Source organism: Oncorhynchus masou, chromosome 1 (assembly GCF_036934945.1).
Source record: "Oncorhynchus masou masou isolate Uvic2021 chromosome 1, UVic_Omas_1.1, whole genome shotgun sequence".
NCBI lineage: Eukaryota > Metazoa > Chordata > Actinopteri > Salmoniformes > Salmonidae > Oncorhynchus > Oncorhynchus masou.
Genome location: NC_088212.1, coordinates 8,777,350 through 8,790,998, shown reverse-complemented (window position 1 = coordinate 8,790,998; position 13,649 = coordinate 8,777,350). Strand labels below are relative to the sequence as shown.

The 13,649-nt window shown below is 44.3% G+C and overlaps 1 protein-coding gene across 1 annotated transcript; it reads left to right on the top strand.

Annotated features, from left to right (window-relative positions):
- The first annotated feature begins 12,779 nt into the window (after positions 1–12,779).
- LOC135506560 (uncharacterized) lies at positions 12,780–13,406 on the top strand. The gene has a single exon (XM_064925932.1). The coding sequence runs from the start codon at positions 12,780–12,782 to the stop codon at positions 13,404–13,406; it is 627 nt and encodes a 208-aa protein (XP_064782004.1).
- Positions 13,407–13,649: the final 243 nt, after the last annotated feature.

Genomic DNA, 13,649 nt, shown 5'->3' with positions numbered 1-13,649 from the left:
CTTCACTCTGAATGAACAAGGTTTTCAGCCCTGCCTTCCCACTTTTTAAATGTGTGACTCTGCTCCACCCGGCTGTGGTGGTGAGCCTCCAGTGGGAATTGGTGGACATAAATCATGGTTTTGGGGGTTTAGCTGGGAAGGCCTGTCACACAATGGAGGCCATCTTGGTTACGGAGCCTCAATACCCTCTGCAATCTGTCCTTTATGCTTGACTTTGGTGTGACAGATCTCTTTCATAAGCATAAAGTGACATGGCCGAGCTTTAAACGTAATTTTCAGACCAGGGAGGCAGTGTAAGTGTTAGAGCCTCTGAACACATTCCTCGCCATTTCCCCTGGCCTCTCCCACGGGCTTCCTGCCTTCCTCCCTGTTTTTCAATGTTACAATGACACGTAAAATAGTCCCAATTGTCAGGAGGATACCAAAAATCATGTCGAAACAATGTCTGCTCCTTCAACCATTTAAAAGCACAACAAAGTTCAAATGGGAATAGAAGGTCAGATATTGTTGATTTATACAACTTAATGTGTTGTCACTGTGCTTCATCTAATAGCACAACTAAATTACCTGTATTGCAGTTGTGATTACATTAAAAGTACATAATGCCAGTGATCAACGATGTTCAATATTCTGCACAGCTTATTGTAGCAATTGTTAAGAACTCCACAGACCTGGGACCTTTGCATGCTGTCTTGAACATGCACGCTGTCTTGAACATGCACGCTATCTTGAACATGCACGCTGTCTTGAACATGCACGCTATCTTGAACATGCACGCTGCCTTGAACATGCACGCTGCCTTGAACATGCACGCTATCTTGAACATGCACGCTATCTTGAACATGCACGCTATCTTGAACATGCACGCTATCTTGAACATGCACGCTATCTTGAACATGCACGCTGCCTTGAACATGCACGCTATCTTGAACATGCACGCTATCTTGAACATGCACGCTATCTTGAACATGCACGCTATCTTGAACATGCACGCTGCCTTGAACATGCACGCTGCCTTGAACATGCACGCTATCTTGAACATGCACGCTATCTTGAACATGCACGCTGTCTTGAACATGCACGCTGCCTTGAACATGCACGCTATCTTGAACATGCACGCTATCTTGAACATGCACGCTGTCTTGAACATGCACGCTTGTCTTGAACATGCACGCTGCCTTGAACATGCACGCTATCTTGAACATGCACGCTGTCTTGAACATGCACGCTGTCTTGAACATGCACGCTTGTCTTGAACATGCACGCTGTCTTCCACGCCTTTCTATGATTACATAAGAAGACAGTAATCTCAAAATGTGGCCATGGATTTGTTACTAATTTGTTACTAATTTTAAGGTTGAATAAATACTGTTACATTAGTTTGTAAGATAGCCTTAACTTTAGGCTATTTAGTGTATTACAAAAGTCATATCGAATTGTGTTTGGTTGACAACGCAACCAAATATCAACATTTAAAGGAGATGTATTGTATCTACTGCTTTGATAGTTTAATCTGAGCCACTGGCTTCATCCTTTAACTTTTATTTTTGGTTGAGTTGGAGCCCGTGAATCCAACATGCCATTTGTTAACTTGTCGACAAGTTAATAGTCTATTTACTGTATTGCAAAAGGGATATTGAATTGTGTTTGGTTATCAATGCTACCAAATATCAACATATGAAGGAGATGTATTTTTTGAGTTTGAGTTGAGTTTGAGTCTATTTTATTTTTACAGGGACAGTGCACATTAATCAACGTTTCAGTAAAAGTGGAGGTTTTAGCCAGCCGGCTAATTTTCAAACACAGTCCCTGGGCAGGTTATTAAAAACAATTACGATACAGACAGTCAATGAGCAGTGAGCACACGCAGAGCAACATAGGACAAGCAAGACATAGCATACAGACAGAGCAACATAGGACAAGCAAGACATAGCATACAGACAGAGCCACATAGGACAAGCAAGACGTAGCATACAGACAGAGAAACATAGAACAAGCAAGACGTAGCATACAGACAGAGCAACATAGAACAAGCAAGACATAGCATACAGACAGAGAAACATAGAACAAGCAAGACGTAGCATACAGACAGAGAAACATAGAACAAGCGAGACGTAGCATACAGACAGAGCAACATAGGAGAAGCAAGACATAGCATACAGACAGAGCAACATAGGAGAAGCAAGACATAGCATACAGACAGAGCAACATAGAACAAGCAAGACATAGCATACAGACAGAGAAACATAGGACAAGCAAGACGTAGCATGCAGACAGAGAAACAACAATACTTTTTTGTGCTATTGTCTTAGTCTGGCTTCAATTCCAGTTTGTCTTCAAATGAATAATTGATATGCTGGAGGATAAACTTCTCCATCTCAAACAATAATAAAAGTTAAAGAATAAATAAATTGTTTAAAATGCATTTCAAGTTTGATTTGATTTATAGTAGTTCTATAACTTCGATTTTTTGATTGAGATTTATGACATGAATCCAACATATCGATTAAATCAAATCAAAGTTTATTGGTCATGTACACAGATTTGCAGATGTTATCGCAGGTGCAGCGAAATGCTTGTTTCTAGCTTTTATTATTATTAATTAAAGCCAGACTAAATCGGTGGCACAGATGGAACTATGCAAGCAGAAGATACATCTATTTGGTTGCGGTGACAACCAAACACAATTCAATTTCCTGTTTGTCTATAAACTTCCCTTTAAATAAAGTTGAACGTGTTTTCATTACAACTGCAACCTGGCCAAGATAAAGCAAAGCAGTGCGACAAAAACAACAACTCAGAGTTACACAAACAAATATACAGTCAATAAAACAATAGAAAAGAAATATAGAAAAATCTATGTACAGTGTGTGCAAATGTAGAAGAGTAGGGAGGTAGGCAATAAATTGCCATAGAGGCGAAAATAATTACAATTTAGCATTAATACTGAAGTGATAGATGTGCAGATGATGATGTGCAAGTAGAGATACTGGGGAGCAAAAGAGCAAGAGGGTAAGTAATACTATGGGGATGAAGTAGTCGAGTGTGCTTTACAGATGGGCTGTGTACAGGTACAGTGATCGGTAAGCTGCTCAGACAGCTGATGCTTAAAGTTAGTGAGGGATATAAGACTCCAGCTTCAGAGATTTTTGCAATTCATTCCAGTCCCTGGCAGCAGAGAACTGAAAGGAAAGGCGGCCAAATGCAGTGTTGGCTTTAGGGATGACCAGTGCTATATACCTGCTGGAGCGCGTGCTACGGTTGGGTGTTGCTATGGTGACCAGTGAGCTGAGAGGCGGGCTTTAGCAAGAAATGACTTATAGATGACCTGGAGCCAGTGGGTTTGGTGATGTGTATGTAGTGAGGGCCAGCCAACGAGAGCATGGAGGTCGCAGTGGTGGGTAGTATATGGGAATTTGGTGTTAAAACGGATGGCACTGTGATAGACCACATCCAGTTTGTTGAGTAGAGTGTTGGGGGGCTATTTTGTAAATGACATCGCCGAAGTCAAGGATCGGTAGGATAGTCAATTTTTACAAGGGTATGTTTGGCGGCATGAGTGAAGGAGGCTTTGTTGCGAAATAGGAAGCCAATTCTAGATTTCATTTTGGATTGGAGATGCTTAATGTGAGTCTGGAAGGAGAGTTTACAGTCTATCCGGGCCAGGTCAATTAGAAAGGCCTGCTCGCTGAAGTGTTTTAGGGAGCGTTTGACAGTGATGAGGGGTGGTCGTTAGACTGCGGACCCTGTATGCACGCAGGCAATGAGGCAGTGATCGCTGAGATCCTGGTTGAAGACAGCAGAGGTGTATTTAGAGGGCAGGTTTGTCAGGATGATATCTGAGAGGGTGCCCATGGTTACGGATTTAAGGTTTGTAAGAGGTTTAAACACTGCTTCCCATGCTTGTTCAATGAACCATAAACAATTAATGAACATGCACCTGTGGAACGGTCGTTAAGAGCCTAACAGCTTACAGACGGTAAGCAATTAAGGTCACAGTTATGAAAACTTAGGACACTAAAAAGGCCTTTCTACTGACTCTGAAAAACACCAAAAGAAAGATGCCCAGGGTCCCTGCTCATCTGCGTGAACATGCCTTATGCATGCTGCAAGGAGGCATGAGGACTGCAGATGTGGCCAGGGCAATAAATTGCAATGTCCGTACTGTGAGACGCCTAGACAGTGCTACAGGGAGACAGGACGGACAGCAGATCGTCCTTGCAGTGGCAGAGCACGTGTAACAACACCTGCACAGGATCGGTACATCCGAACATCACACCTGTGGGACAGGTACAGGATGGCAACAACAACAGCCTGAGTTACACCAGAAACGCACAATCCCTCCATCAGTGCTCAGATTGTCTGCAATAGCCTGAGAGAGGCTGGACTGAGGGCCTGTAGGCCTGTTGTAAGGCAGGTCCTCACCAGACATCACCTATGGGCACAAACCCACCGTCGCTGGACCAGACAGGACATGCAAAAAGTACTCTTCACTGATGAGTCGCGGTTTTGTCTCACCAGGGGTGATGGTCAGATTTGCGTTTATCGTCGAAGGAATGAGCGTTACACTGAGGCCTGTACTCTGGAGCGGGATCGATTTGGAAGTGGAGGGTCCATCATGGTCTGTGTCACAGCATCATCGGACTGAGCTGTGCGTTACAGGGAAGACATCCTCTTCCCTCATGTGGTACCCTTCCTGCAGGCTCATCCTGACATGACCCTCCAGCATGACAATGCCACCAGCCATATTGCTCATTCTGTGCGTGATTTCCTGCAAGACAGGAATGTCAGTGTTCTGCCATGGACAGATCTCAATCCCATTGAGCACATCTGGGACCTTTTGGATCGGAGGGTGAGGGTGAGGGCCTTTCCCCCTCAGAAATGTCCTGGAACATGCAGGTGCCTTGGTGGAAGAGTGGGGTAACATCTCACAGCAAGAACTGACATCTGGTGCAGTCCATGAGGAGGAGATGCACTGCAGTACTTAATGCAGCTGGTGGCCACACCAGATACTGACTTACTTTTGATGCTGACCTCCCCCCCACCCCCCCTTTTGTTCAGGGACAAGTTGTTCCATTTCTGTTGTCTGTCAAATGTCAAATGTCAAATGTCTGTGGAACTTGTTCAGTTTATGTCTCAGTTGGTGAAAATTGTTATGTTCATACAAATATTTACACGTGTGAAGTTTGCTGAAAATAAATGCAGTTGACAGTGAGAGAATGTTTATTTTTTTGCTGAGTTGATGTGTAGTCTATTTGTAGTTGAACCCCGGGATGAATTGAAACAATAGCCGTTGATGACTTTGTAAATATTATACAGGCCTAAATAGTATTATTGGTGATATGACTTATGAAGTATGGTTACATTTAATTTGCTAAATTTGTTAAACCTAATTCCTACCTGGAATTACTTCGATAGCAACAGTGAATCTATTTATCTATTAATTTTGAGATCTCACAATAGTACTTCTCACAGTAGTACATTGGTAGTAGTCAGTTACAAATATTCAAAGCTAAGCAGTGCTGGGTTTGGTTAAAACCCTGGATGGGAGACCAACAGGAAACTGTACATATATGAACTCTGCAGGAGGAAGTGTTGCCCAGGATGTTGTTCTTTCTCTGATAGTGGATATAATGTTAAAGATCTGACATTGTTTCAAAGGTACAAATTCAACATGTTTTATACAAGGTTTGTCTATGTTGAAAATTGGTTACCATTATGACAATCCTGTGGTTTAAATTTCACCCTCAAAAAAACAAAAAAAAATGTACATTGATTACTTTTTTTTTTCCCACGGAGATTCCACGTTATAATACGTTGACAAATGACGTTGAAACAACGTTGATTTAACCTGTGTGTGCCGAGAGTGTACCCGAATCACAATGCCCAAAGGAAGTGGTTCAGACAGCCTGGATTCCCTCTGTGCTTCATCTTCGAGAAGCCGCTTCGCCAAGATAGGTGTGTGATTTAACGGATTGCAATGTTACTGTCAAATTGGATGGCGACATCAGTCAGAAGCCCTCATACATTTTGATAACATATCTCTTCCTCTCTCCCTTTACCTCTCTCTCTCTCAATCTTCCCGTGTTCGTCTCTGTCCGTCTGTGATGTGCTGACAAGCAGCAGCCTGCTGTGGTAATGGAGACATCAATTCGGCGGTTCTTTCTATAGTGCTGATAGAAATGTAAATCTCTGTCAGCCTATTAATTTCAGTTAACCCGGGAACTGTTCTCCACTTAATCACGTCCGGGACACAACAGAGCTCTTTTCTGATAGCGTCATGTAATGAAACACTTGGGCTAATAGAGAGAGCAGAGGTGTTGATGATAGCCACACAGACTGTGGCAGACATCCCAAATGGTAACCTACAGGATATGGACAGGTATAGTAAACTAGGCAGTGAATAGACTACCATTTGGGACTCAACCACAGACTGTGAAGAGAAGGTGAGTTAATCACTACAGGTTGATGAGTAGTATAGTTCGGAGGTATATTGGCACCAAACTCTAGTGATAAAGGGAGAGTTTCACTCTAACTTTAGCTTGGCCACTGAGGCAGTATACCAGCCGTCAGGAGAACGTCGCAGCCCGTTGGCTGACTGATCGCTCCGTGTTCTTTGGATCATGTTGGCAGAGTCGGGACATTAACCAGATGACTGGTGGGACTCACTGGCAGGGAAGGAAGAGTGTTGGAAAAACGATGCAGGAAAGAAAAAATTAAAATAAGTTTTTGTGCCATGATGAAGAGCTAGTGACAGCATTTTGGATTGGCTTCTCATTTATTTTTATTCATCTATGTATGTATCATCTCACTTTCTATTTAGAAGGGACATTTCCAGCTGAATGCTTTGGTCTTCAGGTTTTACCATAGGCTGTCGAATACAGTATAAACCAATATATATAAATCAGATTTTTTTCCAGATACATCTTTCATCTTAGAGCCTGTGAAGACTTCTCTAAGATCTAACTGGAAAACGCTGTCTGTTTCGTTGTCTGAACATGCTCGTTTATTTCAGAGGGTTTAAAGGAAAACTCCACTCAAAAAAAGTTTTTCTCAACTTGAGGCAATATCAATAACATATTTTTTTGTTTATTTCACACACAATCCTTTAGACCACCCAATAGATGGACAGGACTCCTTTAGACCACCCAATAGATAGACAGGACTCCTTTAGACCACCCAATAGATGGACAGGACTCCTTTAGACCACCCAATAGATGGACAGGACTCCTTTAGACCACCCAATAGATAGACAGGACTCCTTTTGACCACCCAATAGATGGACAGGACTCCTTTAGACCACCCAATAGATGGACAGGACTCCTTTAGACCACCCAATAGATAGACAGGACTCCTTTTGACCACCCAATAGATGGACAGGACTCCTTTAGACCACCCAATAGATGGACAGGACTCCTTTAGACCACCCAATAGATAGACAGGACTCCTTTTGACCACCCAATAGATGGACAGGACTCCTTTAGACCACCCAATAGATGGACAGGACTCCTTTAGACCACCCAATAGATGGACAGGACTCCTTTAGACCACCCAATAGATAGACAGGACTCCTTTAAAATTATAAACACACTCATCCAGTGTGTTAATACTCTTCCTAACCGACTCCAATGCCGGGCACAGACCTTTAGAGGGTGCAGGTGCTCAAAGTAAAAAGAGCCCCCCCCCCCCACACAAAAAAAAGATATGCCAACAAATACAATAGGCAGTAGGACGCCCTAACTTTGCCGCTTGAACCGTTAAAAAAGTGGGACCAAATCACAGGATAACTGGAATTATACCCGGCGAAAGCCGTGGAGGTGTGGTTTTCAACAGGCAGGCGCCGCGGCGTTAATCACGGCAGGCGCCGTGGCGTTAATCACAGCAGGCCCTGTGGTGTTAATCACGGCAGCAGCGGGAGGCGTGAAGCCCATAAAAGGAGAGTGAAGCAGCAGCTCAGACTAGAAGGCTCAGGGAGACAGGCACAGCAGAGACGCTCATACCGACACAGGCTACAGGCACACCGGATGGCCTGGTGTTAATTACACCTATGTCCATTAGCACTGGCACTCGCCAGGCCTCACACTCTCTCTCTCTTTGTGTCTCTGTCATTCACACACACACACACACACATGCACGCACGCACGCGCACACACACACACACACACACACGACATTCCCAGACACTTAGAAAAAGGCACACATTCCCTGTTGTCAACCACCCCCAGGGTGAGAGGACAAACATACCCTGTGCATAGAGGGAAGAGAAGTGAGAGTGAAAGATGTATGGGATTATTAAGGACATCTGGGGGGGAGAGCAATGTATGGGAACAGTGCAGGGAGATGGTGGTACAGAGGAGAGAAGCTGCTTGCTTGGCTCTGAGGGATTCAGTGGCTCCGCCCAGACCTTCTGTTGCCATCACACCAGGCCACGGTTCAGGGAGTCACATCTGGGACCTGGGGAAGAGCTGTGATATGCTTCCTGTCTCTGTGGTTTAGATAAAGGCCATGTTTATCCTGGCACGGTGTGAGCAAAACATGTCAAATGCAAGTGGCTAAACCTGGTTTTCTGTGGCATCTTGTTTTCAACACAGGCGAACCATCCACTGGCCACAGACGTCAATTCAAAGTCTATTCCACCTTGGTTTAACGTCATTTCATTGAAATGACATTGACTCAACCAGTGTTACAGTTACTTTAGACATCGCACACTTTGCTTGGAATATTGGAAAAATTTGACTTTATATGAGGCGTTGCTATATTCTGAATTACATGCACAGAAGTGGGAGTATGAACATTTCTGGTTTCTAGTAGCCTGGCTGACATGAACACTTCAACAGCTGGTGTCGACCATCCAGACTAGATTTCTAGCCCTTTGGTTAGGAAAAAAAAAACAAGTATTTTGTGTAAATGCAGAGAGGGTGAGTGTTTGTCATGAATATAGAAGCTTTGCATTTTGAAAATAGTATCCGCTGAGTCGATATTCATGATAAAAAAAAACAAGGAATTCCCACCCAGATCTCAACCACAAGTTGGGGAAAACAAACATTCTCTCCAATTGACCTCCATTGTAAAAGAGCCAACTTCGTCATCGATCGTACCGAAAAGCTGCTGTGTTTTCAATTTACTTGGAATCAGGTTTTTTTTTTTTTTTTAAATACTATGGTTCACAATGTTCCCACATAGAAGTAATAAGAAGAAATAGAAGCTGTGCGCTTCAGGCTTTTAGGATTTGGAAATGTGGGGACCTGGTGTCTAAGTGTGTGGAAAACACTTCATCACAGGTAAGACATTTAACTTGTTTAGTATAGTCTGTAACTCCACTCACTACTTGGAGATGTTTGTTTGTGCTGTTGGTCTTGGCTAGCTTAATGTTCCGGTCAGTAGCTAACTAGCACTCACTAACTCACTGTGGCTGATAGCAACATCATGAAAAGGGGCATGAGGGATGCCATGCAGTGTTACATTTTCCTAAGTAGTGAGAACACTCTGGAGAAGGCAATTTTGAAAAGTAATTTTAGACATGTTGTACTTTTCTTAAATGTCGTTTGTTACTGACTAAAACAAGCAGACAACAAGAAAATTGCATTTGAAAAAGGTCAGTTTTTGCTGTGAGCTAATAGAGTAACCTAGGTAACCACAGGTTGTTTTCCCCACAGCCAGGCAGGGTATCAACATTCTATCTAATACCGACTGGGACTATAACAGCAAAATCCCTTTATTCTGTTAAAATTGTTCGGATTGTGGGGATTTTGTGATCTCTGATATGGTAATGTCACGGTTTTACCCCTAGATAATAATAATAATCCCTCATAATAACAGTACACCACCGTGTAGAAAAATGCTACAGCCCTCTACCGCCCTCTAGTGTTTATACAATATCAAAGCTCATCACAACAGTTCTGTTGTCTCTTACATAACCATTCGCTGTTGTTTGGAGGAAAGTGTGGACAGGTTGGATGGAGTTGTTCTCTCATGCAGAAAGGCTCTCTTAATACAGAGGTGTGCTTTTGTTCATGGTGGCCCCTATTTGACTAAGAGATTAGCGAGAGAGCCTCATGCAACCACCCCCCCCAAAAAAAAGCTTTGGATTGAAGCACTGTGACGAGCCAGTGAGCTGGAACTGATTTCACACCTCTCTCCTGTTGTTTACACTCTCCATGACCTTTCTACCTCTGTCATACAGAAAAATACAAGCAAGAAGTTGAGGGTATGTATGTATGTAAGAGTTAATTAGGATGAAATAGTGAAGAAAACAAAGGATGTCTGAGAATAAAGTGGGTAGATTAGAATATGAATTAATATACAGAATTAAGTAATCCAATCTGATGACACCATCAGGGTAGCCTAGTGGTTAGAGTGTTGGACTAGTAACCGGAAGGTTGCAAGTTCAAATCCCCAAGCTGACAAGGTACAAATCTGTCATTCTGCCCCTGAACAGGCAGTTAACCCACTGTTCCTAGGCCGTCATTGAAAATAAGAATTTGTTCTTAACTGACTTGCCTAGTTAAATAAAGGTAAAATTAGGAAACCACTTCCTATGCAGTAGTGGTGCATGAGGTAAAATCACTGGCCACAAGACAGAAAAAAAGCCATACTACAACTTATGTGTTGTGATAATTGCATTGTTTGCTCTATAACCTGTTAGTTCATATGTCTTGGCACTGTGATCTAAAGGCTGAGACAATAAGACAGAGTGGCAGAATACATTCAACTACACCTTTGTTTCATCACAAAACCAGAGAACAACATCTGTCCAGTTAAGTCCACAAAGCGTATTGCATGTAACAAACTGTTGCATGACATTTTCAGACTACTAAACAACTATTGATTTAGAATCACAGAGTTACCACAAGTCGCAAAGAAAACAGGAGCTGCCTCCATCATCAGTTAAACTTCAACATCATCGAATCACCTATGCTTAGTCTAATACAGTGACAACTTAAACATACCAAAAACAACTTAGTCCAATCAACGTAAGCTAAAGGATGTGGCTGTCCATGGTTCTAATTTCTCTCTGTGTGTGTGTGTGTGTGTGTGTGTGTGTGTGTGTGTGTGTGTGTGTGTGTGTGTGTGTGTGTGTGTGTGTGTGTGTGTGTGTGTGTGTGTGTGTGTGTGTGTGTGTGTGTGTGTGTGTGTGTGTGTGTGTGTGTGTGTGTGTGTGTGTGTGTGTGTGTGTGTGTGCAAGTAGAAAAACATTTTGACTCAGAGAAACGGCTAGTGCCATCCTCCTCTCTTTCATGTTGCCTAAACGGTCTATCACTCTGTCATACAGTACACTTTTAGTTTTTGTTGTTGTACGCCGTCTGGCTAAAATGCTTGATCTCTAGAATAACTTCCTTTCATGGACAACGATTAACCAGCTAGTTAACATTAGCCTTCTACATCAAGCTACATATTGAACTTCCATCCTCTCAGGCCAGCTAGTTAACATTAGCCTTCTACATCTAGCTACATGTTGAACTTCCATCCTCTCAGGCCAGCTAGTTAACATTAGCCTTCTACATCTAGCTACATGTTGAACTTCCATCCTCTCAGGCCAGCTAGTTAACATTAGCCTTCTACATCTAGCTACATATTGAACTTCCATCCTCTCAGGCCAGGGGCACAACAACGTATGAATTTACGGTTGGATCAGAATCACCGCTGTAATCATTGGACAGTACGGAGAATTAAGTAAAACCACAAGTCCAAATCCCGATCTCCATCCATGGCTACTTTAGGAAAGGGACGATTTTAGCTAGCAAGCCACCAGCGGACAACAACACAACGAGATGCAACAATTCAAGTTTGTTCTGTAAATTACATTTTTCTCTCGATATGATGTGATTGGTGTGAAGCCAAATCCAAACTGGCTTACATTGCCACTTTTTCTAGTGCAACAGGGCCATTCACAGTTGAGCTCAACATTCACAGTTGAGCTCACCATTCACAGTTGAGCTCACCATTCACATGTGAGCTCACCATTCACAGTTGAGCTCACCATTCACAGTTGAGCTCACCATTCACAGTTGAGCTCACCATTCACAGTTGAGCTCACCAATCACAGTTGAGCGCACATCTGCTGATGTAAAAAAAAGGCTTTATTAATAGATTTGATTTGATTTAGCTCAACACTGAATGGCTATTATTTTTTGTACCTTATTTATCAAGGAAGGCCAAATGCTTGCTGGCTTTTCTGGCATTCAATGCTATGGGCGGCACAAATGTCATACTCTTTTTGACCAGACATCATCAGATAGATGGGCTACACATACAGAGGCAGAGGGGCACTGTTTCACTCACTTTCTCTGGTGAAATTCAGTACATGCGAATTGAAGGAAAATTATGAAACACAGAGACGAAAGACACGCTAAAAGTTTTTGGGTACCTGCTTGTCATAAATCTCCTTCCAAAATCATGGGCATTAATATGGAGTTGGTCCCCCATTTGCTGATATAACAGCGTCCACTCTTCTGAGAAGGCTTTTCACTAGATGTTGGAACATTGCTGCAGGGACTTGCTTCCATTCAGCCACAAAAGCATTAGTGAGGTCAGGCACTGATGTTGGGCAATTAGTCCTGGCTCACAGTCTGCGTTACAATGCATCCCAAAGGTGCTCGATGGGGTTGAGGTCAGGGCTCTGTACAGGCCAGTCAAGTTCTTCCACACTGATCTCGACAAACCATTTCTGTATGGACCTGGCTTTGTGCATGGGGACATTGTCATGCTGAAACAGGAAAGGGCCTTCCCAAACTGTTGCCACAAAGTTGGAAGCACAGAATCGTCTAGAATGTCATTGCATGTCACCATCACCACCCCTACCCTCCCACCCCCTACACACCCACCATCACCACCCCTACACCCCCACCCCCTACACCCCCACCATCACCACCCCCTACACACTCACCATCCCCACCCCCTACACCCTCACCACCCCCTACACCCCCACCATCACCACCCCCTACACCCCCACCATCACCACCCCCTACACACCCACCATCCCCACCACCTACACCCTCACCACCCCCTACACACCCACCATCCCCACCCCCTACACCCTCACCACCCCCACCCTCACACCCCAACATCACCACCTCCTACACCCCCACCCCCACCCCCACCCCTACCCTCCCACCCCCTACACCCCCATCATCACCACCCCCTACACCCCCACCAACACCACCCCTAAACCCCCACCCCTACCCTCCCACCCCCTACACTCCCACCATCACCACCCCTACACCCCTACACCCCCATCCCTACCCTCCCACCCCTACACACCCACCATACCACCCCCTACACACCCACCATCACCACCCCTACACACCCAACTTCAACACCCCCCTACACACCCACCATCACCACCCCCACCACCACCCCTAAATCCCCACCACCACCCCTACACCCCCACCATCTCCCCCTCCTAAACCCCCTAAACCCCCACCCCTTACAACCCCACCACCACCCCTACACACCCACCAACCCCACCCCTACACCATCACCACCCCCTACACCCCCACCATCACCACCCCTACACCCCTACACCCCCATCCCTACCCTCCCACCCCCAACACACCCACCATCACCACCCCCTACACACCCACCATCACCACCCCCTACACACCCACCTTCACCACCCCCTACCCTCCCACCCCCACCAAAACCACCCC